General features: G+C 40.3%; 1 protein-coding gene across 6 annotated transcripts in view; it reads right to left on the reverse strand.

Annotated features, from left to right (window-relative positions):
* Positions 1 to 23,924, reverse strand: part of RWDD3 (RWD domain containing 3) — a 53,374-nt gene extending 29,450 nt beyond the window's left edge. For 3 of the 6 annotated variants that reach the window (XM_080800204.1, XM_080800205.1, XM_080800206.1), the window contains exons 1-6: positions 23,805 to 23,914; positions 15,983 to 16,470; positions 14,085 to 14,200; positions 13,881 to 13,986; positions 11,735 to 11,783; positions 7,534 to 7,642 (exon numbers count right to left, since the gene is read on the reverse strand). In XM_080800204.1, the coding sequence (XP_080656330.1) occupies positions 11,766 to 11,783; positions 13,881 to 13,986; positions 14,085 to 14,200; positions 15,983 to 16,470; positions 23,805 to 23,889 (813 nt within the window). In that variant the 5' untranslated portion in view covers positions 23,890 to 23,914 and the 3' untranslated portion in view covers positions 7,534 to 7,642; positions 11,735 to 11,765. Of the gene's footprint in view, positions 1 to 7,533; positions 7,643 to 11,734; positions 11,784 to 13,482; positions 13,987 to 14,084; positions 14,201 to 15,755; positions 16,471 to 23,804 lie in introns of those variants that run through there. The other 3 variants (XM_080800207.1, XM_080800209.1, XM_080800208.1) reach the window with 3 other exon arrangements.
* Between the last annotated feature and the right edge of the window lie 1,243 nt (positions 23,925 to 25,167).

Consider the following 25,167-nt stretch of genomic DNA (forward strand, 5'->3'; position numbering starts at 1 on the left):
AAGAAGTGGTAAGAAAGGGAGAAAAGAGACCACAAAGGGGGAAAAGGCAAAAAAAGAAAAAAAAAGAGAGAGAGAGAGAGAGCAAGAGAGAGAGAGGAAAGAAATCAATAAACAGCCAATCTCTGTGATGGCAGAGATTAAGGGAAGCAGAAGCATCAGAAATGGTGAGTAAGAAAAAGAGACAGAGGGGAAATGGAGCAGAAGGAGCAGAAAGAAAAAGGAGGAACCAACACTAGCTGGAACGTGAAGGCACTGGGGTCCGTATGGTACAAGTGGAAGCTGGGGCTCATTCACCTCCACAGATCAGGACCTGTCTTTCTTACATCACAGGAGGCGGGAGTCCAGGCTGCTAGTGATGCCCCCATGCAATGAGCTTAGATCATGTTCTAGCCATTCTGTCCATCAGATGAGTGCAAAACATCGTTAAAAGGTTTTCATCTCTAAAATGTTTCCAAAAGAGCCCTGTTAATTAGGGAACTGAACTTTGGATCATGGGGAACCTTATTCATCCAAGTTAATGGAGATGCTCCCTGGTGCATGGAGTGGGTTCATGCACAGACATACATGGATGATTTATAAATAGATAAAAAGAGCTTCATACTTGAGGGCCTAGAACAAAGACCTAGCCATAAAGAAATCACATACATTCTCCCTTCTCTCTATTCTCTTTCTACTTGGATTTCTTGGGAATTCACATTTGTGTGGGCTGACAATATAAATCCAGCCATGGGCTTAAAGAAAACCAAGAAATGGGCAAAAATTACATTTGCAGATTTCTCTCATTTTTCCCCCTGCGTGTTAATTTCAGAGGAATCTGTGTCTTCTGGAAAACTCCAAGCAAAAAGCTTAAGTCATTTAGGTCAACTGGAGATATTAGCACCATGTAAATTTCCAATAATTATTAGTAATAATTCTGGGAAACACAAAGATGATAATGACAAAAATGAAAGCACACTTAATTGACATGTACTTTATTAGTAACACGGAAACATAAACTATGAATGCTCCAAGATGATATATCCCTGAAAACAGTCAAAGCATATTTATCTATAGGATATGATGTGGGGTGGTATTTCGCACATGCATTTCCCCTCACGTGTCTGTGTATCCCTTACCCAGCCCAAACAGCTCAGGCCTCCTCCACCACCTCTAATGACGGGAAATGGCTGTTGAAACTGAACTCGGGTAAACAAAAGAATGAAATCTTTAGATCACATGTTTTGAAATCTTATTTCAAGTTAAGAAAATCTAGGTTCCTAAGAACGCCAGGTAACAAACTGAAGTCATAACTAAGGCATCTGGACTAATTCAAAATCAGTCACATTTTAGCTTCTATTATTTTACTAGGTCTCAATCTTCAGATCCATCAGGGCTGGACTGGATGGCATATGATAGAAAACTGAAAATGGGGCCAAAAGCCAAAAAGGTATCTTCTTTGACATTAAAAAAGCGTTTAGAAGATAGCTCCTATTTTCAGCTCCATTTTCACCCTCAAGCTCTCCTCATAATCTAGCATTGCTGCTGGCCTTTCAGCCACAGTGTCCACTGTCCAGGCGGCAAAGGCAGGAAGGGCCGAAGAGTGGCTCAGAGAGAGCCCCTGAAGAGCCTCTCTGGACGTCACATAGCACTCCCTTTACTCTGAATTTAATCTTATGGCCATAACTAGCTTCAAGGGGAGCTGCAAAATACTGTTTTTATTCTAGACAGTAATGTACCCACATTAAATTACTAAGAAATTACTTAGAAAATTACTAAGAAAATTTATTAAGAAAGGAGGTTAGATGGACATTAGGTAAACACCTAGTGACCTCTACCACCACTAGCTTTTCTCTCTCCCGGGGACATAATATTCTCGGGGTGGGGGAGGGGGCAGAGAAAGGGGTTTTAGGGGAGATATTTGTGGACGGAAACTGCAGAGCTTGGAGAAAATCAGAACCAACTTGAAAGGACCAAATGCACAAAAGCAAAGGTGGTGTTCAGAGACCTCCCCCTCCCTGAGGGGGCCCAGGGACACCCCAGTGAGCCCTAAGAAACAGCATAGGAACAGAATCTGTGCTCTCCCGTGATCCAGGCTCCATAGGAGTGAGCACTGTATCTCACCAGCGCCAAAGAGCTGTGTTAGTCACCCTGCCCACTGGTTTCTGGCAAGGTTTCCCAATGGCTCTGGCTGTTAGAGTACCAGAAAGAGTGTGCCCCTCTAGGCCCTGAGGCTTGCCATGATCTGGGCAGTGTTCTGTACAAGGGCTCTGGACATTCAAAATTACCCTTGAAACAGAAATTATGACACTAAACACCAAGATGGGTCCTGTGATCATAGGTTTGTTTTTGTTTTGCATTTTGAGTTTTTTATTTTTATTTTTTTAAGGTTTTATTTATTTGTTAGAGAGAGAGCACAAGCAGGGGGAGCAGCAGGCAGAGGGAGAGGGAGAAGCAGTTTCCCCACGGAGCAAGGAGCCAACGTGGGACTTGATCTCAGGACCCTGGGATCATGATCTGAGCCAAAGGCAGCTGCTTAACCAACTGAGCCACACAGGCGTCCCTGTTTTGGGTTTTTAAATGCACACTCATAGACACACAAATTAGTCTTTCCAGAATCCAAAGGAGGAGATGAAGTTTCTCTAGTAACCATTTGTATTCATTTCACATAACTCAATATTTGCTGAGCTTCTAATAAGTAAGTTTCTACCCTAAGAAAACTCCCATTCAATAGTGGGGACAATAAAAGCACATTTAAAACTATAATATAAAGTACAGAATATACTAAGAAAAAGCAGGGAAGAAAAAGGAGGAGAAGAAAAAGGAAGAACCAACCTCAACTGAGTACTACTATGGGTCTACCACCATGCCAGGCACACTTGTAACATTATTTAATCCACTGATTCACCTCTAGGAGGTAAAGAAGTAGGATTATAAGGAAGTGGGATTACCCCCATTCCCATATGGGAAAATTAAAGCTTACTACAAGAATTTAGACCAAAGAACAATCACTGGTCCCAGAATGGGGATCAAACAGTTTATAGAGGGAAACATTCTGAAGACAGAAAAAGGATCAATAGATAGTTGGCAGAAGAATGGACAAGAGAATAGGACATTTCAGGAAGAAGGATGAGCCTGAGTATATGCAGAAGAAAAAATAAGAAGTATTTAATCTGTTTAGGTAGGTCAAAAGGGTATGTAGAAGATGAGTGGGAGACAAAACCAGAAAACAATGCTTTGTGGTCAAACTGAGAAGGCATTTGAAAATAGCAGAGCGAAGAGTTTACAACTAACCCAGTAGGAAATGGGAGGGTTCGGGTTACCTGAGGAAGATTTACCTAGCTCAGATCTACCAAGTCTTTTCCACAATTTCAAAAGCAAAAATTCTAAAAATCAAAAATGCAGGATGTTGTTTTAGTTCTTTTTTGATACTTTACTTGGAGGCAAAAGCCAATCTTAACTGAACTCATTTGGCATTAAAGTTTAACATGAACAATACAAGCCTATTTATACTTTTTATTAATCCTACTTAAAGAAAATATTCATATTTCACTGCAGAAAAATAAGGTTTGGCTACAGGACATTGTCCCAGTCCCGATTAGGGAGACTGTAAAATAAAGTATCTTCTTCACATTACCTTTCTAAAACTTCAACAACGAAAAAGACAAATCTGCATTCTGAAACACATCTGACCCCAAGTTTTATATGAGGGATTATTAATGTATAGGATGGGTCAAAGGGAGAACAGAGATGAGAATACTAGATGGGAGACCTCCAATAGTCCTGTTCAGAAAAAAAAAAAAAAAAGAACCTGACATACAGTGTAACCATGAAAATGGAAAAGATGGGAGAATGTAAGTATCAGTAGGAACTAGATTTGGCAGCTAACTGGATGCAAAGAAGTAAGAAAGAAGTCAATGGAAAATCCAAGATTAATCCTGGGAACCAGTGACAGTTTTGGTAACAATATCAACAACAGCAAAAAATGGGATCTTTGTTTTAATCATAGTGGATTTAAGGTGTTGGCAGGACATCTATGTTGTAATATCAGGCAAAGTTAGAAATGGGTGTGTAGAGTTCAGGAGAGAGGTCAGGACCTGAGGTGTAAACTTGAGCCACAGCTACAGAGAGGCGATATGCAAATGGATAAAATTCCCAAGTAATAAAGAAGTGAAAAACTCCATGCATGGAAATTTGGAAGTCACTAGCACTTTACAACACAGCTTTCCTCATTGCATGAAAGGTCTATTACTAAAGATTAGCAGAGGTTCATTTTTCTCCCAGTGATGAAGAAACAGGATTGTCTAACACATCAGAAAAAAAACTAGGTTGGAGTTCACATAGAAAGGACTACAATTCCAGAATCCCCCCCCACCAATAACCCTTCATAACAATGAACTAAGCAAACACAAGCTTAGAATGCTAGAAAGTTGTCCCAAAGCGGGTGAGTTCACTATTTTAAAAAAATCAATATACATCTTTGAGTCTATATTTTTTATACTCCTAGGCTAGTAGAAATGTAGCTTTGTGTGGAATTTATTACTGTGGCCAATTCTGACTCAAGAGGAGCCATTCAGGCCAAAGAAAACTACAGTTTGTCAAGTTGTTAACTTGCTTTGTAAATGGTATCTTTCTTACCAATGCTACTACAAATTCACAGCAGTCTTCAATGTTTTGTAGCCTTGGTACATGGTAAGAGACTGCAATGAGTTAAGCAGCTAGGAACTGAAAGCCACATTCCTCACCTCTAAAAGCAAAGCTATGGATGGCTTCTTGAGAGGTGTGATGGCTAATTGCATTGGTCAACTTGGCTGTGCCACACTGCCGGCATATTTGGCCAAACATCATTCTGGATGTTTGGTCCTGTGATGGTGTTTCAGGATGAGATTTGCATTTTAATCGAGGGACTTTGAGAAAGCAGACTGCCCTCTATACTGTGGGTGGACCTCATCTAATCAGTTGGAAATGGGAATAGAACAAAAGACTGACCTCCCCCAGGGAAGAGGGGATCCTTCCAGGAGACTGCCTGCCGACTTCGGCTGCATCACTGGCTCTTCCCCAGGGCTCCACACTGACAGCCTTCCACACAAACTACAACATCCGCCCTTACTAAGTCTCCAGCCTGCCAGCCCATTCCACAAATTTGGAGTTTGCCAGCCTCCATGATAGCTTGAGCCAATTCCTTAAAATAGGTAAATACATACCCCATTGGCTCTGTTTCTCTGGAGAACCCTGACTAATCCAAGAGGGATGGAAGGAGAAAAGCAACATCACTTCAGGTGATCTGAAGAAATTGAAACCTACAATCCAGTTGTTTGGGAAAAAAGCAATCTAGTACCAAACCAAAAGGAGGAAAGCAAACTGACTTAGGCATTAGATGAGCTGAAATGACAAAGTGATCAAAAGTGAAGATTCTATTCCCCAACTTCTCTTATTTCTTGATCATTTTTGTACATCACTGGCAGTTTTACCATCTTTAGACATTTTTATCTGTTTTTCATAATATGGGGGGAATTACTCCTATTTTTAATGTTTATTTCAAATACATTTTTCTGCCCTACGCATTCTATAGTAGTGACACTTGAAATGCAGTTTTTCGTTTATCAAATTCAGACATTGGTGCATCAACTGACAGACAAATTAAGCTATCGTACCACAATTCCAAAATTGTTAACCTCTTCATCCTATATAGCTCTACGTGTACAAGTATTTGAATGTTGTGTTCTCCATCTTGTATAAAAATAAGTAGAAAACAGCAAATTAAGGGGTCAAAAGCAATGCTAGCAAGCAGAAGTCTCATAAAGTTAGCATAGCTGAAGTAAGACTGAGATCATTTGGCATGCTGAGACAGGCAGACGTACAACTTCCACTGCAAAAGTAATCTTCACTCAGTTGCATCTATTTCAAACAGGCCATGTGCCTTCAGGCCTCAGGTCTTCTGCACTTAGAGTTCCTACTGCCTGGAACTCTCTGCTGCCTACTTTTCCCGGGGTTTGGTCCCTTTCATTCAAGTATTAGTTCAAAGGCCGTCCACTTAGAGAAGACTGCCCTAACAACTCTACTTAAAATAGCCTATCCTCCTGCACCTACCTTCCAAATTTTCTACATGGCTGAGCCAAGCTTTAAGATTGGAGAAATTGCTATTAATTATAAAGATTCAGGAATTACCTTCAATATTTTTCTTATTTACTAAAAATATTGTAAGAACTCTGGCATTTGTAAAAGCCAAGCCTACTTTTATAGAAGAAAAATCTAGAAATAAATAATAAAGTAAGTATAGAGCTTAATGAATGACTATAATGAAATGTCTGAGAAATGAGCACCTGGTCAGGAAGGAGAACATAGCCATCTCCCCCTCCAAAAACAAAACAAAACAAATCTTTACATGCAATCCCAACCACAACGCCATCCTTCCCCCCCCCTTGCAGGTAACTGCCATGCTGACTTCTAGTATAACAACTGCTTTGCTTGTCTTTGAGTTTTAGCATGGGAATATGCATCTGTAATTGAGTGCTGTTTGCCTGCTTTTGAACTTTTAGAATCATATGGCACATATTCTTTTGAGATTATTTCATTCGAGCATCCTTGTTTTTATAAAAGGAATCCATATTGTTCTATGTGGTTATACTTTGCTCCCTTAGTTTGCCCTACTGTATTCCATTGCATGAGTATACCACAATTAACTCATCCATTCTTTGTTGATGGGTGTTTGGGTTGCTTCATTTGGTCTAATAAAAATAACATTGTTATGGGCATTTTTGTATGGGTAATCTCACACGTTTGTGCACGTTTTTGTGAGGTATATACCTAGAAGCAGAAATGCTGGGTTATAGGATATGGGATTGTCAGTTTTTCCAGATTATAGCAAACTGTTCATTCAAAGTAGTTGGGTCAGTTTATAGTCCTGCCAAGGGAGTGTCAATGTTGGCATTGCTTCACTTCTTTGTCCACTCTCATTATTATCCATCTTTTAAATTTTAGCTCTTCTAGTGGGTGGCTCGTGGTATTACTGTGGTTTTAATTTGCATTCCCCCTGATTACTAATGACATTGAGCATCTTTGCATACTATTTTGGCCATTTGGATAGTTTCAGCTGTGAAGTATCTATTCAAGATTCTTTTGCCTGTTTTTCTACCAGGTTGTCTATTTGTTAACATTCTGGAAATGAGACCTGTATCAATTAAATGTTAAACGCCTTTTCCCATTCTGTGGCTTACCTCTCCATGATCTTTAATGATATATTTTGATGAACAGAAGTGTTTTATTTTAATGGTGCCCAATTTACCAATCTTTCCCATCAAGATGTTGCTTTTGTGTCCTGTTTAACACTAGGATCTGAAGGTCAAGAAAATACGCCTCCGTATTTTCTTCTAAAATATTTTTGCCTTTCCAAAATATGTAATTTTGGTCTCTAATACATCTGGAATTAATCTTGGTTATATTGCTAGGTAGGAGCAAAATTAAAATTGTTTTTTCTCCATGGAGGTAACCAATTGTTCCAGGACTGTGTTCTGTCCTTTCCAAGTGCGATTCCTATAACATCCCCATTTAACTCACCAACTGGGCTTGGCAGAAGCAGATGGGTCTCAGAGAATGGCTGTAGGATATCAAATTTAGGTAGATAATTGACTCCAATCATAATTGCTATTCCAGATGTGGTCTTATCCTGCAACAAATCAACATAGTCCTGAGTACTTGGTATCCAGCTCTGGATCTGGCAAATGCTTTTTCTTGATATCAATTCGTAAAGCCCATTAGAAGCAGTTTGTTTTTACCTAGCAAGTACAACCTGACACTTTGACTTCACAACTATATTTTACTTTGGGACTATATCACAGCTCTGGCTCTGAGTCATAATTCAGTATTCAAGGACTTCATTCATTTTAACATCCCTCTGAACATCATGCCAATCAGACCTGGTAAACAGAAATTAGCAAGTACTCTAAATACCTTATCCAAAAGAGGGAGATAAAAACCCACAAAAATTCAGATGCCCAACAGCATAATGAAGTTTTTAGGACTCCAGTGTTATCAGGTATATACCAGGATATCCCAAGTTGCTTCCCCTTCTATGCCTGCCAATAAAGTACAGTGATTCCTAGGCATCTCTGGATCCTGGAGGCAATATATTTTGTATTTCAATGTGATTTTCTGCCCATTTGATGATTAACCCATGGAGTTGCCTGTTTTGAGTGGGTCCCAAAGCAGGAAAAGGTTACAAATCCAAACTGCAGTACAAGTTGCTTGCTGAGTGGACCTTGCAACCCAGAAGACCCAATGAAGCTCAATGCAATTATGGCCTGTGGTGACGTTATGTAGAGCCCCTCAAAAGCACAGTGGAACTTAGGGTTTTAAATCAAAGCCATGCTCTCTTTTATGTATAAGTATCCTTCTCTTAAAAAGGACCTCCTAGCCTGGTCCTGGATCTTGGATGAGACTGAACACTTGACTGTGGAATACCAACTGACCGTGTGACCCAAGCTACCTATTTCATGAACTGGGTATTATTTCACCCATGAAATCTTAAATTTGAGTATGTACAATGAAGTGATGTGTGCAAGATCAAGCTCAAGCAGGTCCTGAAGGCACGGGCAAGCTTCGTGATCAAGTGGCTCAGATGCTTATAGCAACTATTGCACAAGATTCTTCTTGTGTCATGAGCAGCACCCATAACTTGTTAACCAAGGAAGAACAAACTCAGGCCTGTGATACAGATGGTCCTTCACAATATGCTTCAGCAATTACCATTCCAATCTAGAATATCTCTGAAAGGTGAAAGTGAAATCTTCTCAGTGGGCAGAACTTGGAGCAGTACTTCTGGCTATCTACCTTGTCTAGGTAAAGAAATGTCCATGGTATAGATCTACAGTATTTCGTGGGCAGGGCCTAATGGATTGGCCAGAAAATCAGTCACTTTGAAAGAATGAGATCAGAAGACTAATGACAAGGAGATGAGGCAGAGATATGTGAATGGACGCCTAGGGATGAGCACAAAATATGAGGATATCTGTGTCCCATGTGATGTTTATCAAAGGGCAACCACTCTGAAGAAAGCCTTCATTGATCAAATGGACAGGTCGACTCATCCTGTAGACATCAGTCACTTTCTTTCCCTAGCATCCCAGTGCTTGCTCAGTGGGCTCTTCTACAAAGCAAATGTGGCAGCAGGGATGGAAGTTATACATGGGCTCAGCAACGTAAAATTTCTCTCACCAATATTGACCTTGCTGTTATCACTGGCAAGTGCCTAACCTGCTCTGAACAGATATCAATGCTGAGCCACCAGTAGGGCCTCACTTCCTGGGAGATACCAGCTGCCTAGTTGCTAGTTAATCACATTGGATCTCTTCTCTAGCAGAAGGGCTAGAAATTTGTTTTTATAAAAATATGAAAGCCTTATTTTGGATATGAATCAGAAGTCCCTTCCTATAATACTACCAACCACAATATTATAGACATTGTGAGAACATAATACAACATCTAAATGAGAAATTTATTTCACAACAAAAGAAATATAGCAATGGGCTCATGACTATGAAATTCATAGGTCTTTCCATGTACCAAATCACACGGAAGTAGCCAGCTTGATAAAGTAATATAATGACCTATAATATAAAGACTCAGTTACTTGGCCAGCTGGGAGGCAAGACTCTGCAAGGCTGAGGTACTATCATACAAGATAAAAAAGTATTTTGAATCAGTGATCAGTATAAGATGTATTTCTCCCACTGCCAGAATACGAGGATCCAGAAATCAGGGAGTAACAATAGGATGGACTTCTATCCATATTATATTTAATAATCTACTCACAGAATTTTTTATTCTCACCTCTGTAAACTTGGGCTATGCTGATTTGGCAATCTTAGTTCCCATGGAAAGAATGTTTCTACCAGGGCACGCAAAATGGTTCAAATCAATTAGAAGTTGAAATTGACACTCAAATATATTAGGCTCCTTATGATACTAAACCAACAACTGAAGAAAGATGTCCCCATTATGGCTGGGGTGCTGATCCAGATCCAGCAAAATTGGGTTACTGATATACAGTGAGGTCAATAAGAACTATGTCAGGACCCCATGAAATCTTCTGGGTTGCCTCTTAATATTTCTTGTTCTATAGTCAAAGTTAATAAGCAGCAAAGAGTAGAGGAAGAAGTTATAAATACCAGGTTCATGACCAGTTATAGAAGTACCAAAGTACTCATGAAAATTTGCTTCATTGTTTGTTCTGTTTATCTTTGTATTTATTAACTATTTTTCCTTCCCTCTTCCCTCAAGTTCTTCCCCTTCCTTCCCTCAAGTTAGATATAAGAGATGGTGGTGGTGGTGGTGAACTTTATAGTTTCATCTTCAGGTTACAGAATATCCAGGTGGAATTGTGGAATTGTGATTGAACTAGAAGAATTAACACTGGTGAGTATAATAGTAACTGATGGGACTTTAGTTCTCCCCCTTCAAGGGAAAAGGCAAAAATCTCTTCCTTTGTGCAAAATATAGCTAAGTCTGCATAGATGGAAGCATAAAAATTGTACAGAAATTTAAATATGGGTAGGGAGTATGTGGGAATGCTTAAAAGCTAAAAGGAAGATTGTGCTGGTTACCTCCTATGGGCACTTGGGTCTCTCCCCTCATGTCACACATACACACACACACATCCTCCTCTATTCTGCTGTTCTTCTGGGTTGGGATATTCTAACTACATTTCCCAGACTTCTTTGGCAGCTGGATTCCTGTTGGGTTTGGTCAATTTTGGAGGAACTGCTGGAGGATCTGAAGGCAGCACAGGGTACTGTGATAGTTGCTGGCATTTGCTGTAGTGGTAGCAAGTGACCAATTCCAACAGACCAGAGATAGTACCTATCAGCACCTTTAGCTCTGGTCTAGGCAGCACCAAGTGAGCAGATCTGGGACCAATTACAACAGTTTTTAAAGTGCAGCAGCAGGAATACACTCTTGGCCATTTCTGAACTCTGAGAACATCACCCTCCTCTCTTTTTCCTTTCTGTCATCCAGTCCCATTCCTTCTCCTTTTTGCTCTTCCAGCCTTCTAACCAATTTCTGTTTTAAATTCACTGTTTGAAATACCTAAGCTGGTTTCTGATTCCCTAACTGGGCTTTAACTCATTAACTATTTCTTTAATTCTTTTATTTTTCAGTTCTATTTGTTTTTCTATTTGTTTTCTATTTGTTCTATGTGTTCTATGTGTTCTATTTCTATTTTTTTTTATTTTGTTATTTTTCAAGTACAAATATACCATGTCACCTTTTATGGTTTCTAATACCAGTTCCAAGTTTGGCTTTTGTCTATTAGAATATACTAAGCATAACTGCTCCATGATCTATGTCTAATAATTCCAGCATGTAGAGTCCCTGTGGTTCTATTTCTATTGTCTATTTTTTCTGTTGTTTCTCACTGATAATATCTTGTCTCTTCATGAGTCCAGTTATCTGATTATTTGCTGGATATTGAATTTTAAAATTTAAAATTTGCTGGATATTGAATTTAAAATAAAATAATATTAAAATTTTAAAATAGATAAAATTTGATGCCTAGGATAATGTTATCTTTCTCCAAAGATCTGGAGGATATGGGGGCATTAGAATCATGGACTATTTTAATCCAAATTCAAAGTTTAAGACTTTCTGGACCTAACAGAATCCTCAAAGTTCAGCTGTAGTACTAGGACAATTAGTTTATTTACACTTCAGTCTTACTCTTACAGTGTAGTCCTTCAGGGGTCCCAGCCCTTGGCCTCACCTCTTCTGTCTTCTGGGAGTCCTAATTATCTTTACATAAGTACCTCGGGCTGAAAAGAAAGCATTAGAGTTTGAGGTAAAAATATCAACGGAAGCAATTCTCTTCCTCTAAAAGTAAGAAAATATCAGAAAGACTCTTAAAGATTTTTTGCATATAATTTTAAATTTTCTTTTATCCAGAAATGGTCAAATTAAATTTATATAAGTCTCTAATACTGTCAAGGTTAGTTTTGCATTCTGATGTGTATATTTGTGAAAGACTCAGATGTAAACATCCAAGAAAGTAATCATAACTAATAATTTTTAAACATAATTTTAGCAAATAGAAATTCAATTAATTTAGAGAAAGTCACTACCAATATTCAATTTTGCCTGATTCAAGTTCTTCTCTAGAGGTAGAGGGTCAAATATGAAGATGAAAGTTGGGAGAGCCACAAAGCATGGTGCGGAAAACACTTGAACAGAGAAGATTCAAAGTAAAATAAAGGACTAGCTGTTCTGTTGTGATAAAATTCAGACCAGCCCCCTACTTTTACTGTTACAGCCTTGATGGCAATAATCTTTAATCTCCTTACTTAGTAAATCAAATGAAGCAGTAGTAATAATGACCAGCCCCAAATTTTCCAGCCTATTTTCAGTTGAGCATACCAGTAGCCTAGCTTCTCCTTGCCATCTGCTGTTCCCATAGAACAACCTAACTACATTTACCTGTTCTTCAAGAAAAAATCATAAATACCCTGGAATGAGGTAAAATGAATCAAAATTCCCTTCTCATTAGAACCCCATAAGATGATCAATAGGAGGTACAGTTTAATGATAAGGGTGCCTGAAAGTGAGACAATCAGATTGAACCACCAAGGTCCCAGAACAGTACTGTCAAGAAACACTACCTGCAAAAAAATAATAATTAAAAAAAAAAGAAAGAAAGAAACACTACCTGCATGCTACAACATTTCATGATTTTATAATGACATCACTGTACTTCACAGATTACAGCGAGAGGGATTTGCATGGCCTTTTCCTCTATCACTTGGCCCCTTATTTTGGAAGTACACTTGGCTTTATGAACACAAATACCTTTTCTCAAACATAAACGCCTCCTTACACTTTTGTTACAGATTGTAATACAAGCTTTCATTTTATGGCTTCTTCTCTCCTTAGGTCATTATATATTTTAAGATTATCATATTTTAACAGATATCCTAAGAAATAAAAAATAGTATCTCTATATCATTTCCTCCATCTAACAAGTCAAGTTCATTTTATGTGAAACATTTCTTTTCTTATAAAACCCGAAGGTAAGTTTTTTCAAAAATTATTTTAAGGGGCACCTGGGTGGCTCAGTCAGTTAACTGTGACTCTTGATTTCGGCTCAGGTCATGAACTTAGGATCGTGAGAGCACACCCCACGTTATGGAGCCTGCTTAAGATTCTCTCTCCCTCTTCTGCCCCTCCTCCCCAAAATAATAATGTTAACTTTAATTTTAATTGACTCCCTAGTCCTATAACTAACTAGTGTACTAACAAGTACTATGCTATCTAGGACCCCAAAGAAAGTGATCAAAAGTCAAGTTCTATAGAACTTCTTTGGTCTGTATTTAAACTAACAGTTTACACACTTGCACAAAGAAATCAGTGTTATATTTTTCTTAACATCCAACTTAAAACATTAGATATAATAAGCTGAATTGGGGAAAATCATGACCAAATGCTAAAAATGTAAACAAGAAAAAAGTAAACATGAAAAGAAATCTTTAAAAAAATTCATTTAATTACAAGAAAATTAGCTAGAAAATTGCACAGTTCCAAACAAATCCTCTATATAATCACAAGGGCTCATTTACCATCATTTCATATTTATCTTTCAAATAACATTCCATCTATTAAACCTAGCCTTTACTGGCAAAAATTAGAATATATGGGTGTTTTTAAAGTTTAATAGTCCATAAGCAAAATGGGCTTTTGTTCCTGAAGTTAGAATGGTGTCTATCATTTTGCTTCAGAGAAACTTTAAAATTGTTTCCTTACGAGAATTTCAATTAACCATTCCCAAAATCCACTGTAAAACACAAAACAAAACAAAACAAAACAAAACAAAAAACCACCGCTGTCTGACTAAAAGATTCCTGTCTTCCATTTCATTTTACCAGCCCAAGCACAAATTCAGAGAAAAGCTTCTTAAGTCCTGCAGTTTCAAATTCCTTTTGTAACTCATCCAACGATGAATACTCTTTGACTTCAAATGCCAGAAACCTGCATTATACAAGAGAAACTCATGAATATGCCTAGATTTGTCAGAGTATAATTATCGATTCAGTTACTTTTCCATCTGCAATAGTACTAAATTATACCTTTTGTGTTCTGTCTGTACTTTTGTTTCAAACAGTACACTAATCATTTTCTCTTTGCATTTCTTTCCACTTGAGTCCACATCTACTTTGGAGGTTTTCTGAAGAAGCAGGTACTCCTAAATGATAAATCAGTACATTAAGTACATATCTTACTCTGAATCTCCAAGTCCTAGTTTTAAAGGAGCCGTGCATCTGCAGGCTTACTTTCCTGCCTAGAGTACTCTCTTTCTGAATCAAGCAGTAAGAGGTCTACACTGTCTTTCTAATCTAGGCAGCAGAATGTGCTGGTAGAAGGAGGCCTTCAAACAACGAAGGGTTAAATCTGGACTGCACGGCCTCCTAGATCCGATTCCAGGCTGGTTTCTTAAGACCTCTGTGCCTCAGGAATCTACTCCATAAAATGGTTCTCAGAACGGTACCTACCTTATGGGAAGCTGTGATGATTAAAAGAGTTAATATGTGCAAAGCACACAGAGGACACCCTGGCACACAGTGCTTTGGCACAATTAACAGTACCAGCTAGTGGTAGTGTTATGGCTACTTCTGCATCTGAAAGAAATTAACAGGCACACAGCACTTACCAGTCCAAATTGAATGACATCTATAAATACATACCTGTAATTCTCAATCCTGATATATAATCTTAAAAATTTTAACAGAGATATTTACATTAAATGGCATTTTAGGGAAAGCTCATAAAAAAGAAAGAACTCTTTAAATAAAAAGTACAATTCCTCTATATTAGCAAAGTTCTAGTCATATGAAATAAATACTTATCAATTGATGGATCCAATCTCAGTGACATCTACAAAACAGCTGCACTTAACCTAACATTCCTGAGCTAGCTTAAAGAAAAATCTGAGCCTTTTAGGGAAATATGAACAAGGAAATTAATTTGTATTCATTCTGTCAGCCAGAAGTTTACCCAGAATGTCAAGTTTTATAGATACACTATAAATCACCTTGCAATATCTGGTACTTTGGTCAGACCTCAAACCAAGACTGACTCAACTTTAATTATTTGTGGTATCTATGTGCTATAACCCCAGCACTAATCTGGTTAACCAAATGCCAAATAAGTATTGTGATAAGCACCCATTCTGAAAAAGCTAGGTAGTTATTCTACAAATCTTTCAGATTATAGGTTGTGCAAACTAAATCTGTTTTGAATAAATTCAATTGAAGTATTCTTGATCCAACCCATCTGAAAGCATAAACCTATTAAGTGATTTGTAGTGCTTTCAAGATTTAAAATATAATAAGCAGCTTTCCTTGTCTGGTCCCACATAAAATAGGTTAGGTGAGTTGAGCATACGAACTTGGAAAATCTGAAGAAGATCATGATTTTGAAAGCAGCTGCTGAGACAAGTCAGGTGGAAAACAAAAGTTAGGTAGGAGGTGACAAGCTGACAGCCTAACGATGCTACTTGCACTAACACTAAATCCTGGTTAGGAGGGATGAGTTCCTCTTTCCAGGTATTACAGAAGCCAAATTAAAGTGTCTGAATATGTTTTTAACTGCCAAAAAATTACACAGTACCCACAGACAGACACTGTGCCTGAGGAATGGAATACAGATATGCACAAACTTTTAGTGCACATTTAATAAAGTTGAGGCTCAAAGCTAACTAAAGAAACAAAATTCATGCACCATAGAGATTTTTTACTGACCTATCCCTTTCATTATGTGGAATAATTTTTAAAAATACAGTCTACTTATTCTTCAAGGTTTGCAAGTTTGTTGTTGTAATTAGAAGTTAGAGACATTCTTTTAAAAAAATGGAGATCCATTAACATCTTAATGATTAACCTGTCCCATTGTCACAAAACCCACTTACAGACACACCATTTTAGCAGAAAATAGCCCAATTCGTATTCAACATTAAACTTTTTGGCACCTTGATATTGCTTCTGTCTCCTTGTAGTAAAATCAGTATTATTTTACCCATGAACATCAGTTTTCCTGTCAGCTTTAAATCGGAAGCCCACTTCTCAATAGTTTTGACATATTTGGTCTTTGCTCTCATGTGATCTAAATGCAAAAGAGTTAGCCACAGTCCATCATCCACAGTCATGCCAGTTGCAGAAGTACACTTTTCACTGCCACTTCCAGTTTCTGGTTGGTTGAGGACATGCCTGAGATTCTGCTGAATCCAGAGCACCAGCTCGTGGACCATAGGTTCCGACAAAAGGTTCTCTGCTTGCTTAAGTAACTTCTCCTTCACAGTCCCTGACTGGGCCCGGGTCAGGTGTTCGGAGTGAACCGAGATACCAGGTAAACACGAAGGGTAATTGACCGGCAAATGGAACACCAATTCTAAAGGTACATCAGCACCCGCGAGGCCTTCTGCTTTTGTGAGAATTCTGAACACCGTCCCCTCTGTCCCTGGAAAGCATCCAAAAATAATGATTAGCTATACATAATTCAATTTGAATGGCACACCAAGAAGTTAAAATTTTCATTTCCAATGTCAATTGATGTTTCATGAGAAAACTGGAGGTATTTTACAAAGAGACACATAATCCCAAGAGAGCCATGATTTACAGATTCTCTCCTTCAACCATACACATATACTCATGGATTCCTGCATCCCAGCATCCAGAGCTTCTGAGGCATTTCCACTGGCTATTGCCCCATTTCTAGTCAGGTTTACCAGAGGGCTTTCTCATCACACAATTTTTTTTTCTACCCTCTCTTAGTTCTAATTCTGGAAACTCGTAATGAACTCACATGAACATGCAGAGAAACAGTGCTGCATATACTTAAAATCAGTGATTAATTTAAAAGTTACACAGTGCATCCAAGGCAGGTCATTGGGTGGCAGATTCAAGTCAAAGCAAACACCGCAATGCAGTGTAGTTGAGGGCCCGAGAAACTGATGACTGTGCATGAAACAGTAACTGCCTGGCCCTGCTCTTTTCCGACTTCAAATGTATTAGTATCAGTGTAACATGAAGGTAGCAGAATGAACTAAAATGGGGCGGACATCAATTCAGCCCTCTCTGGCTCCACGAGGAGGAGGGGGAGGCACACACAGGCTAGGAGATGAAACACTGCTCCCTTTCAGATTTGCTCCACTTCACCCCTCTGATGTGTTCCACACCGCTTCACCCCACTTTTCAAAAAGTTGATAAAATGTCAGGCTGATTCATTCTGCAGGGGGCAGAAGCACACACATCAGAAGAACAGAGTAGAACAGAACTGGGTGCAGAAGGATATCTTTGAAGCTAACTTGCCTCTCTCTACCCCTGCTTCTTTCTCCACACGCCCTTGTTCCATCCTCCTTCATGACAGAGGCAGGCAAACCTTTCTCATTTTCATACTTGGATTGCTGCTCAACAGCCTCAACAACTGGAATCTGGCTGCACCCCGCGCCCTGCCCCAAAAGAACCAAACAGAACATTAATGTGGCTTTCTAGCCACCCGATTCCATTTATGTAAAAGCCATTGTTACAGACGTTGATTCACACAGGACCAAACACATCTGCTACAGAAAGGTTTTCGTTGTTTTTGTTTAAATAGACTCTTTGGTATCAGCGGCAACAAACTACTATTTAAAGACACTACCCAGAAACACAGACAGCAACCATTATAAAGACCATATTAAAATGATACAACTAGGGGCACCTGGGATCGAGCCCCGCATCGGGCTCTCTGCTCGGCGGGGAGCCTGCTTCCCTTCCTCTCTCTCTGCCTGCCTCTCTGCCTACTTGTGATCTCTGTCTGTCAAATAAATAAATAAAATCTTTAAAAAAAAATGATACAACTAAAATGTGTTTACCTAAGTAAAATGGGTATGGATAAAGACAAATTTTCCAAACCTTAGTACATTCCTCTACAATTCATCATGTTTCTCAAAACCCTTCTTTCTTCCACCGAGTTCCTTATTTTTTTTAATATTTTATTACTAAATAGGGTCCCTAAATGTCAGTTGGATCAGTACATTTCACTATGTGAAATGGGCACTACAAATACACCTACAGACAACGTATCACCATTATATGGAATAAATTCTCCAGAAATCCTTTAGGGAGCCTACTTTCTCCCTCAAAAGGAGGCATAACTTCTGAAGATCTTCATACCTTCATCATAAATGAACATCACCCCCATAAAATCTGTCTTACGATTCCCATGGTACTTTGAACTTATTCTGTGGTACTCTCATACCAAAAATATTATGGCTGAACCAAATGAACTATTTTCTTCACCATCGGACTACCTAAAATTTTCTTTTTAGACAATAGCCAAGAAATAATTCATAAGTTATAAGAAGCTTTTAAATTTTACAGATAAATAGCTCTGAGCGCTAGCTTGTAACCATGGGGCTCACAGGTGCAGAAGTCCTTGCTACCTGTGATAGGCTAAATAATGATCCCACAATGTATATGTCCTAATTGTCAGAACATGGCAAAGGGCCTTTGCAGATGTGATTGGGTTAAGGATCCTGAGATGGGACCTAAATGTAATCACAAGTGTAATCACAAGGAAAATGTCATCACAAGTGTCCAAGGCAATGTAATCACTGCAGTCAGATGCCATGCTACCAGCTTTGAAGACAGAGAAGGACCATGAGCAAAGGGGTGCAAGAAATGAGCTCTAGCAGCTGGAAAAGGCAAAAAAGTGGATTCTCCCCCTCCAGCCCCCAGAGGGAACACAACCCTGCTGACCACTTGCTTTTAGTCCAGTGAAGCTGATTTCAGACTCCTGACTTCCAGGATGACAAGAGAAAAAAATGGGTGTTATTTTAAGCCACCAGATTTTTGGAAATTTGTTATAGTAGCCACAGGAAACTAATACAGTACCTGTGTCCACAAAGCAAGCTTTTCCCTTCAAGCAAGAATCCCTTTCTGATCAAAACCCTGAAACCCACAGTGTTTCAATCCCTGCCGTGTAAGTATGTATACCCACCTGTTCCTCCCCAGTGCAGGTAACCAACTGACAGAAACAGGCAGTTCAAGGAGAAAGTAGGAAAATGCTATTGAGCTGCCCTTTCAAATCCTTACCAGTTTTCATTTTTCTCTCTTAGGGATTTTCTGGTCCTAGGCAGCAAATAGAAAACAAGGGAGAGGGGAACCTGGGTGGCTCAGTTGGTTGGGCATTCAGCTCTCGATTTCGTATCAAGTCATAATCTCGAGGTGGTGGAACAGAGCTCCATGCTGGGTGTGGAGCCTGCTTGGGATTTTCTCTCTCCCTCTCTCCCCCTCATGCTCTCTCTTTCTCAAAAAAAAAAAAAAAAAGCAATGGGAGAAATCCTTACTTTTGCCTTAGAAAACTATAAAATTATTAGTTATATGTTTAGAAGAATAATTGCTTTGATTCTTTCAAGAACTGGAAAGGATTAACATTCTTCCTAATTGGCCTTCTCAGAGACAGTGACTCTGCCCATTCCCCCCATCCATCCCAACACATACACACATACTGGGGCTGCAAACTAAAATTACACAAAATGATGTTATCTCTACAGGAAAATGAAAAGCCCAATAATGACCCCACTCTGCTGATATTTAATGTGGTAATAAAATTACACATTCTTTTAAAAACTCATTTTCTCCCTAAAACTCTAGAAGTATGTGCATTACCTTTCCATTTCATATCTGCTTTAGTTTGTACATGCAATTAAACTGGCTCTCTCTCATGTCAGAATTTTTCATATAACCACATGTACTGTCAATCTGATTTTTTCATTAAAGGAAAAGAGAGACACAAAAAACAAAGTTGCCTCTATCTGCTTTAAGACTATTAACAGCTTAGAAAGAGTGATTAACAGAAAAAATAATCGTGCTCTAAATCTAACACTAATCTTTGCCCCTCCCTGAACTCAAAAAACGCATTAAGTTTAACTTACAAACTCATCATTGTCAATAAACACCTATGCCCTAAAAAGCTTACACTTCCCCTAGAAAACTGAAATTTTCATAAGTTTCAAGACTATTTTAATCTAAAGAACCTACCAAAAGATGTAGGCCTTGCCTCTGGTTGAAATTCACATATAAATTCCCTAGTCTTTTTTTTTTTTTAAGTAAGTCACTCTGCCTTATAAGTGTATCAATTGCATAAATAGAACACTAACTAAAATAGGTTTCAGACCTTGTTCTTCCTTACAAGTACATGAAAGAAATTGTACACCTAACCACACTCCAAACAACAGAAAATCAAACTAGAGAAACTGAACTGAACCCCAAATTCCACAGCAGTGTTATTTTTAAGAATTTGTTTTTCATAGCTACACAATAGGAACTTAATAAATACTGTTCAATAACAGAAGACATTGGAAAATGTAAACAATTTAATAGAATGCGTTCCTCAAGACTCATTTGGAGCCCATTAAGAAACCATATACAACTGACTTTCCTTTTATTTGCTTCTTTTTTTCTTCAATTTTTAGATATCCTCAAAGTAAACCGTTGTTCAGAAAACCAAGAAGCAGGCCCTAGTCCCCTGTTGCACTTTATTGCACCGGGCTTTCTTTCCTCTTCCTCCTGGGCAGCTCGCCACAAGTATGCATCCACTCATGCTTGTTTTTATGCTATGGCTGGATTTTTATATGTGTTTAAAAATGTGGTTACAGAAAAAAAGCGAAAGGAAAACTAAAAATAAGTGAAGCTAAAAGTGGCAATCCCATCCTTTAGAAGTCAAGTTCAAGGCTGAATTGATTTTGCAGAGGTGAGCACAGTATTGACAATCAGCAGGAAACAGAGCTGAGCAGATTTAGAGGGGTCAGTGGGTGACAGTCATGATTCATTTTGCAAAAGGGCCCAATCCAATCTGAACATGAGTGTTAGCAGAAGACAAAAATTCATGCTGAAGCTACTGTGCAACATATTATATGATACTGAGTCTTGTATACCTCCCATTTTACAAGTTTCTGATCCACAAGATAATTTCCAGAACTACAACTCCACATACAATGAGCACTGACTACAGCAATATAATCTGTGACCCTCAACTATCAGGAAAATGAGGATTTATAACAGTATCCATTTCGCCTATCTGATAGGTGTGCACACAGACACATGCCCACACACTCCCCTGCAGAATTACTCTGAACATAAGTTGGGTGACACCCATCTCCTTTCTATGGTTGCTCATTATTGCTCTTTCGTAAGTGTTATCCTTGCTAAGAATTCTTTTCCTCATGCAGCAGCCCCATCTCTATTAAGGGTCCATATACTCTGGTGCCTGGTGGTTACTTAACCAGCCTGATCATCTGTTAACTTCTCTACGAAAAAGCTAAGAGTACCCCTCATCAGGTAAGATGCATTTGAAGTATGAGGTACATGAAGGTGACCCCATTAAACTTGGCACCTGGCCTGACTGCACTATACAAGGAGGGGTAGAATACTTCTGATTTGGTCTACCCATAGCCCTCCCTAGTAGACAGCAGTGTAGGGGTTTACATCATTTGTACCTGTAAGAAGACAGTTACACCTGACGCCTCTTACTATAGGCTTACTGTAACCACTGTAAAGAGGCCATGTGCTTAAATCCCCTGAAATTCCCAGCACAAATTAGCCCAACTTAACTGATTTCAATTAGTCAGCCTCTTCAATCTGATGGTCTTAATAGCTGACCCCTGGGTTGGGAGCCTAACCCTTCCTGGGCAATCTCATACCAGAAGTGCAATTCCACCCACAGTGTCCCCACAATGTTCTCCTGATTCCAGTGACAACAAGAAGCAGCATTATTTGTGGGGAGGCCAGAATGGAACTGATGATGTTAATGTTCTGGTATCAATCTTATATCGTCCAACCCAGGCTGACAGTGACCGTGAGAATGACAGCCAGCAGCCCACTTATGTTTACTGTGGTCTATTAATAAAGAAGGCCTTACCTTACCCTTAATTCCCAGTTGTGGACATCCAACATCCTTATTTCAATCACTCAAGTGTTCTATTCTCCAATGAACCTTTCAGCAACAAAATGTCCTAAGTTGTTACACTGAATTCTTTTATAATTCAATTACTTATTGATGCCAGAATGCTGAATTAAATTAATTAGGAGGCATGGCTTGAAAGTCATGCTCAATTTAACAGCAGATAAAGGGTCCACAGTGTTCTCGCTATTAAGAATCTGCTCTCTTTCTTTCAATGCTTACTTTTTTAGGTTTTCTCTGACTGGTCAGCAGTATCTTATGCATTGCTATCTATGTACTCATGACCCAGTTCACTACCACTCCATCCTCTTTAAGGTGTGATGGGAAATCTTATGTTCATTTTTCCAGGATATTTCAACTGAGCCATCATGAAAGAATTTAGAAAAACTGATGATCTCCTAAATAGCTGCCTCGGGCAGAAGTAATTATCAATAAAGAGACACATGGAGACAGTAAGAAAGATGATGAATTATGAATGCTATCCAATCAGAAGGAGGGTGACAAGACAACACTAAAAATAAACTATTTCATATGGACTGTCAACAATAGTTTCTATATAGGATACAAGACAGGCCAGGCACTGAAAAGGAAGCAGCTGCATTACCCGAATTGGTTCACAGGGCCTAGAACATAATCGTGGTCTCATGACCACAGGTGATGCAAGGAAGAAAGAATGAAAGGGCTTGACTCTGGCTTCCTGTGTGAATAACCAACCAAATGATACCACGAAACCCATCTTAGTCCTAGATGGTTTTCTCACAACACCCAGAACATTTTTAGACTACTTTCTTAAAGGTCAACCAATTTATGGTCAGAAAGGCAACTTTAATAGTTGCTGAAACATAACAGAAGGCTAAATCCCATGCCAAAAAATTTACATAATGTATTTAAAAGCTAAGTGAAAATTGAAAATTATCTGCATCACTGCACTTTTTTCAAAATCTGCAGTTTTGGTTTTTACTTAATAGAAGTCACAGACAGGGACAGAATAAATTTTAACTATCATCAAAAAATAGCCAAAAGAACCTTCTGGACTGTAAGCTCCCAGAGGACAAGGGCTGTTTCTCTGAAACCTTGTGTTTTCAGGGCATCAGTACATGCGGGCTGAAAGATCAACACGCCAAAAGCCTCTGACAGCCACCTTTCAGCGGGCCAGAACGCGGAAGAAGAGCAATAGACTAGGAAACATAACTGAGAAAAGGTTCGGATAGAGCACAGGGCCAATTCAAACATTCATTCAACAAACATTTACTAACCACCATACGCCTGGCACTGTCCTAGGAGCATGGAGTTTTGTGATTACGTAACAGACAGGGTCCCCGCCCACCTGCTGCTCGGCACCCTCAATGCCCTTAAGAGAGTTAAAACTGTGATGGATTCCCTGAAGGAATAATGCACAGAGCTTAGGAAGGACACAATGTAATCTGGGGCAGCTGGGTTTAAATTGGGGGTGTCAGGGCAGGCCTCTTTTCAAGGTGAGACCTGAAGTCAACACGGGCGGTCCGGGAAGCCGGGCGGAGTGCGTTCCGGGGCCAGGGCTCTGCGGACGCGCAGGGCCCGGCGCTCGGACGGTGGCAGTGGCGGTGGGGCTGGGGCCGGCCGGCGGGCCACACCAGCCTGGGCGCTGCGGTCTCAGTCCCCTGCGGGGCGGAGCGCACGCCGACACACAGTCCACGTTGGAGGGGGTCGCCTCACTCTCCCGGCTGCTCCCACACATCTCCAGTCCCGGTGCATGTCGTTCCATCCTTCCACTAGCCGGGTCCCCGAGGGTGGGCCCTGGGGCAGGAAGCCCGGTCCCGGTGGCGGGGAAGAAGGACGCCCGGCCCCTCCCTCGCCGGGGTAGTCACCTGAGCGACTCAGCACTTCCCACTCGTCCGGCCCGCAGAAAATCGCGGCTAAGGCCGAGAGCTCCTCCCGCGCGGCATCTGCCATGGCCGCCCAGCCGCCGCCGCCGCCGCCCCTCCACTTCCGCCGCCGCCGCCCTCACCGGCCCCGAGCGGCGCGGCCCGGCGGCCACTGGGGGGCGCCCTGTGTCTCCCCGGCTTGGCGCGCGGGGCGAGGACGCTGGCCTAGGAGTCCGCCGTCGAAGCTCCTTCTTGCAGAGTCCCGGCGCGAGGCTCGGTCTCCTTGCGGGGGACTTTTCCCGGGAGACTGTTCCCCGCCTCTGGCGACCGTACAGCGCCCCCGCTACTTTCTGACAGAGGAAGGACGCCTCCCAGCAAAGCCCGAAATCCCCTAACTTTAGCCCAGGCTTTGAACGCTCACCATTCCCGCCCAGACTTGGCCCTGGGCTCGGGGTGGAGGACAGAGTGGAAGAAAGGAACTCGAAGGTTAGGAAGACAAAAACAAGCAGGAAAGTGATCAGTGAGGAGGTGAGCCCTGGTCCGGCCCCAAATGGAGCTGGGTGTTGGGGACCCTGCAGTCAGCAGGAAACACTCTGTCCGGATGAAGCCGTTGGTGACTCTGGCAGTGTGAGACACCCGGAAAAGGCCGGGGGCAGTAATGAGCCCAGATGCTGAGCTGGATCTGGCACCGGGACTATGAACCGGAGTCGGATTCCTGAGACCTCTTTCTCTTAACCCTGCAAAAGCAGAGGGCCTGCAGCTCCTGCCATTCTAAGGATGTTACTGGGGTGGCTCTGGACTTTGTGGGTCGTTATGCGCCAGGGTGCTGGCAACGTCTTAAACTTTCCCAGTTGTCTCCTACCTTCACAGGGGACAGCCCAGACTCTTTGGCCTTGGGAGGAGTACATCAAGTGTGGAAACGTAGCAAACTCTAGCTTTTCAGTATTACTCATTTTGTGATACTCGATGCATACAAAACAGTGGGGCACTTAAAGCTTAATAATGGAATGATCGTCCTTGAATTCAGCACGTCAGTTTAAGAGTTTGAGCAACACCAATAGGATAAGAGAATTATCAATCCATTCTGTTCCAGCTTTGATTTAGTGAACAAGATTACAATGATCCTCTGAGATAGTTCTATCAGCCAGCATGTTTGGCTTGTCCTTTTGTTTTTCTAAGTAACAATTTCAAATTCTGCAGCTCCAGGAAGTAGCTTGTCTAGCTCACTGAGGTTCCACAATTTTTTCTTTGTATCAGAAATAAATTTGTAAGATGAATTAGAAAACTTAGATGGCTACACGGTGACTCCTGTCATTGACCTACACAAGTCACAACAAAAATCATGTTACCATCCTCAACGTTCCCA

Source organism: Martes martes (assembly GCF_963455335.1).
Source record: "Martes martes genome assembly, chromosome: 4".
Classification (NCBI taxonomy): Eukaryota; Metazoa; Chordata; class Mammalia; order Carnivora; family Mustelidae; genus Martes; species Martes martes.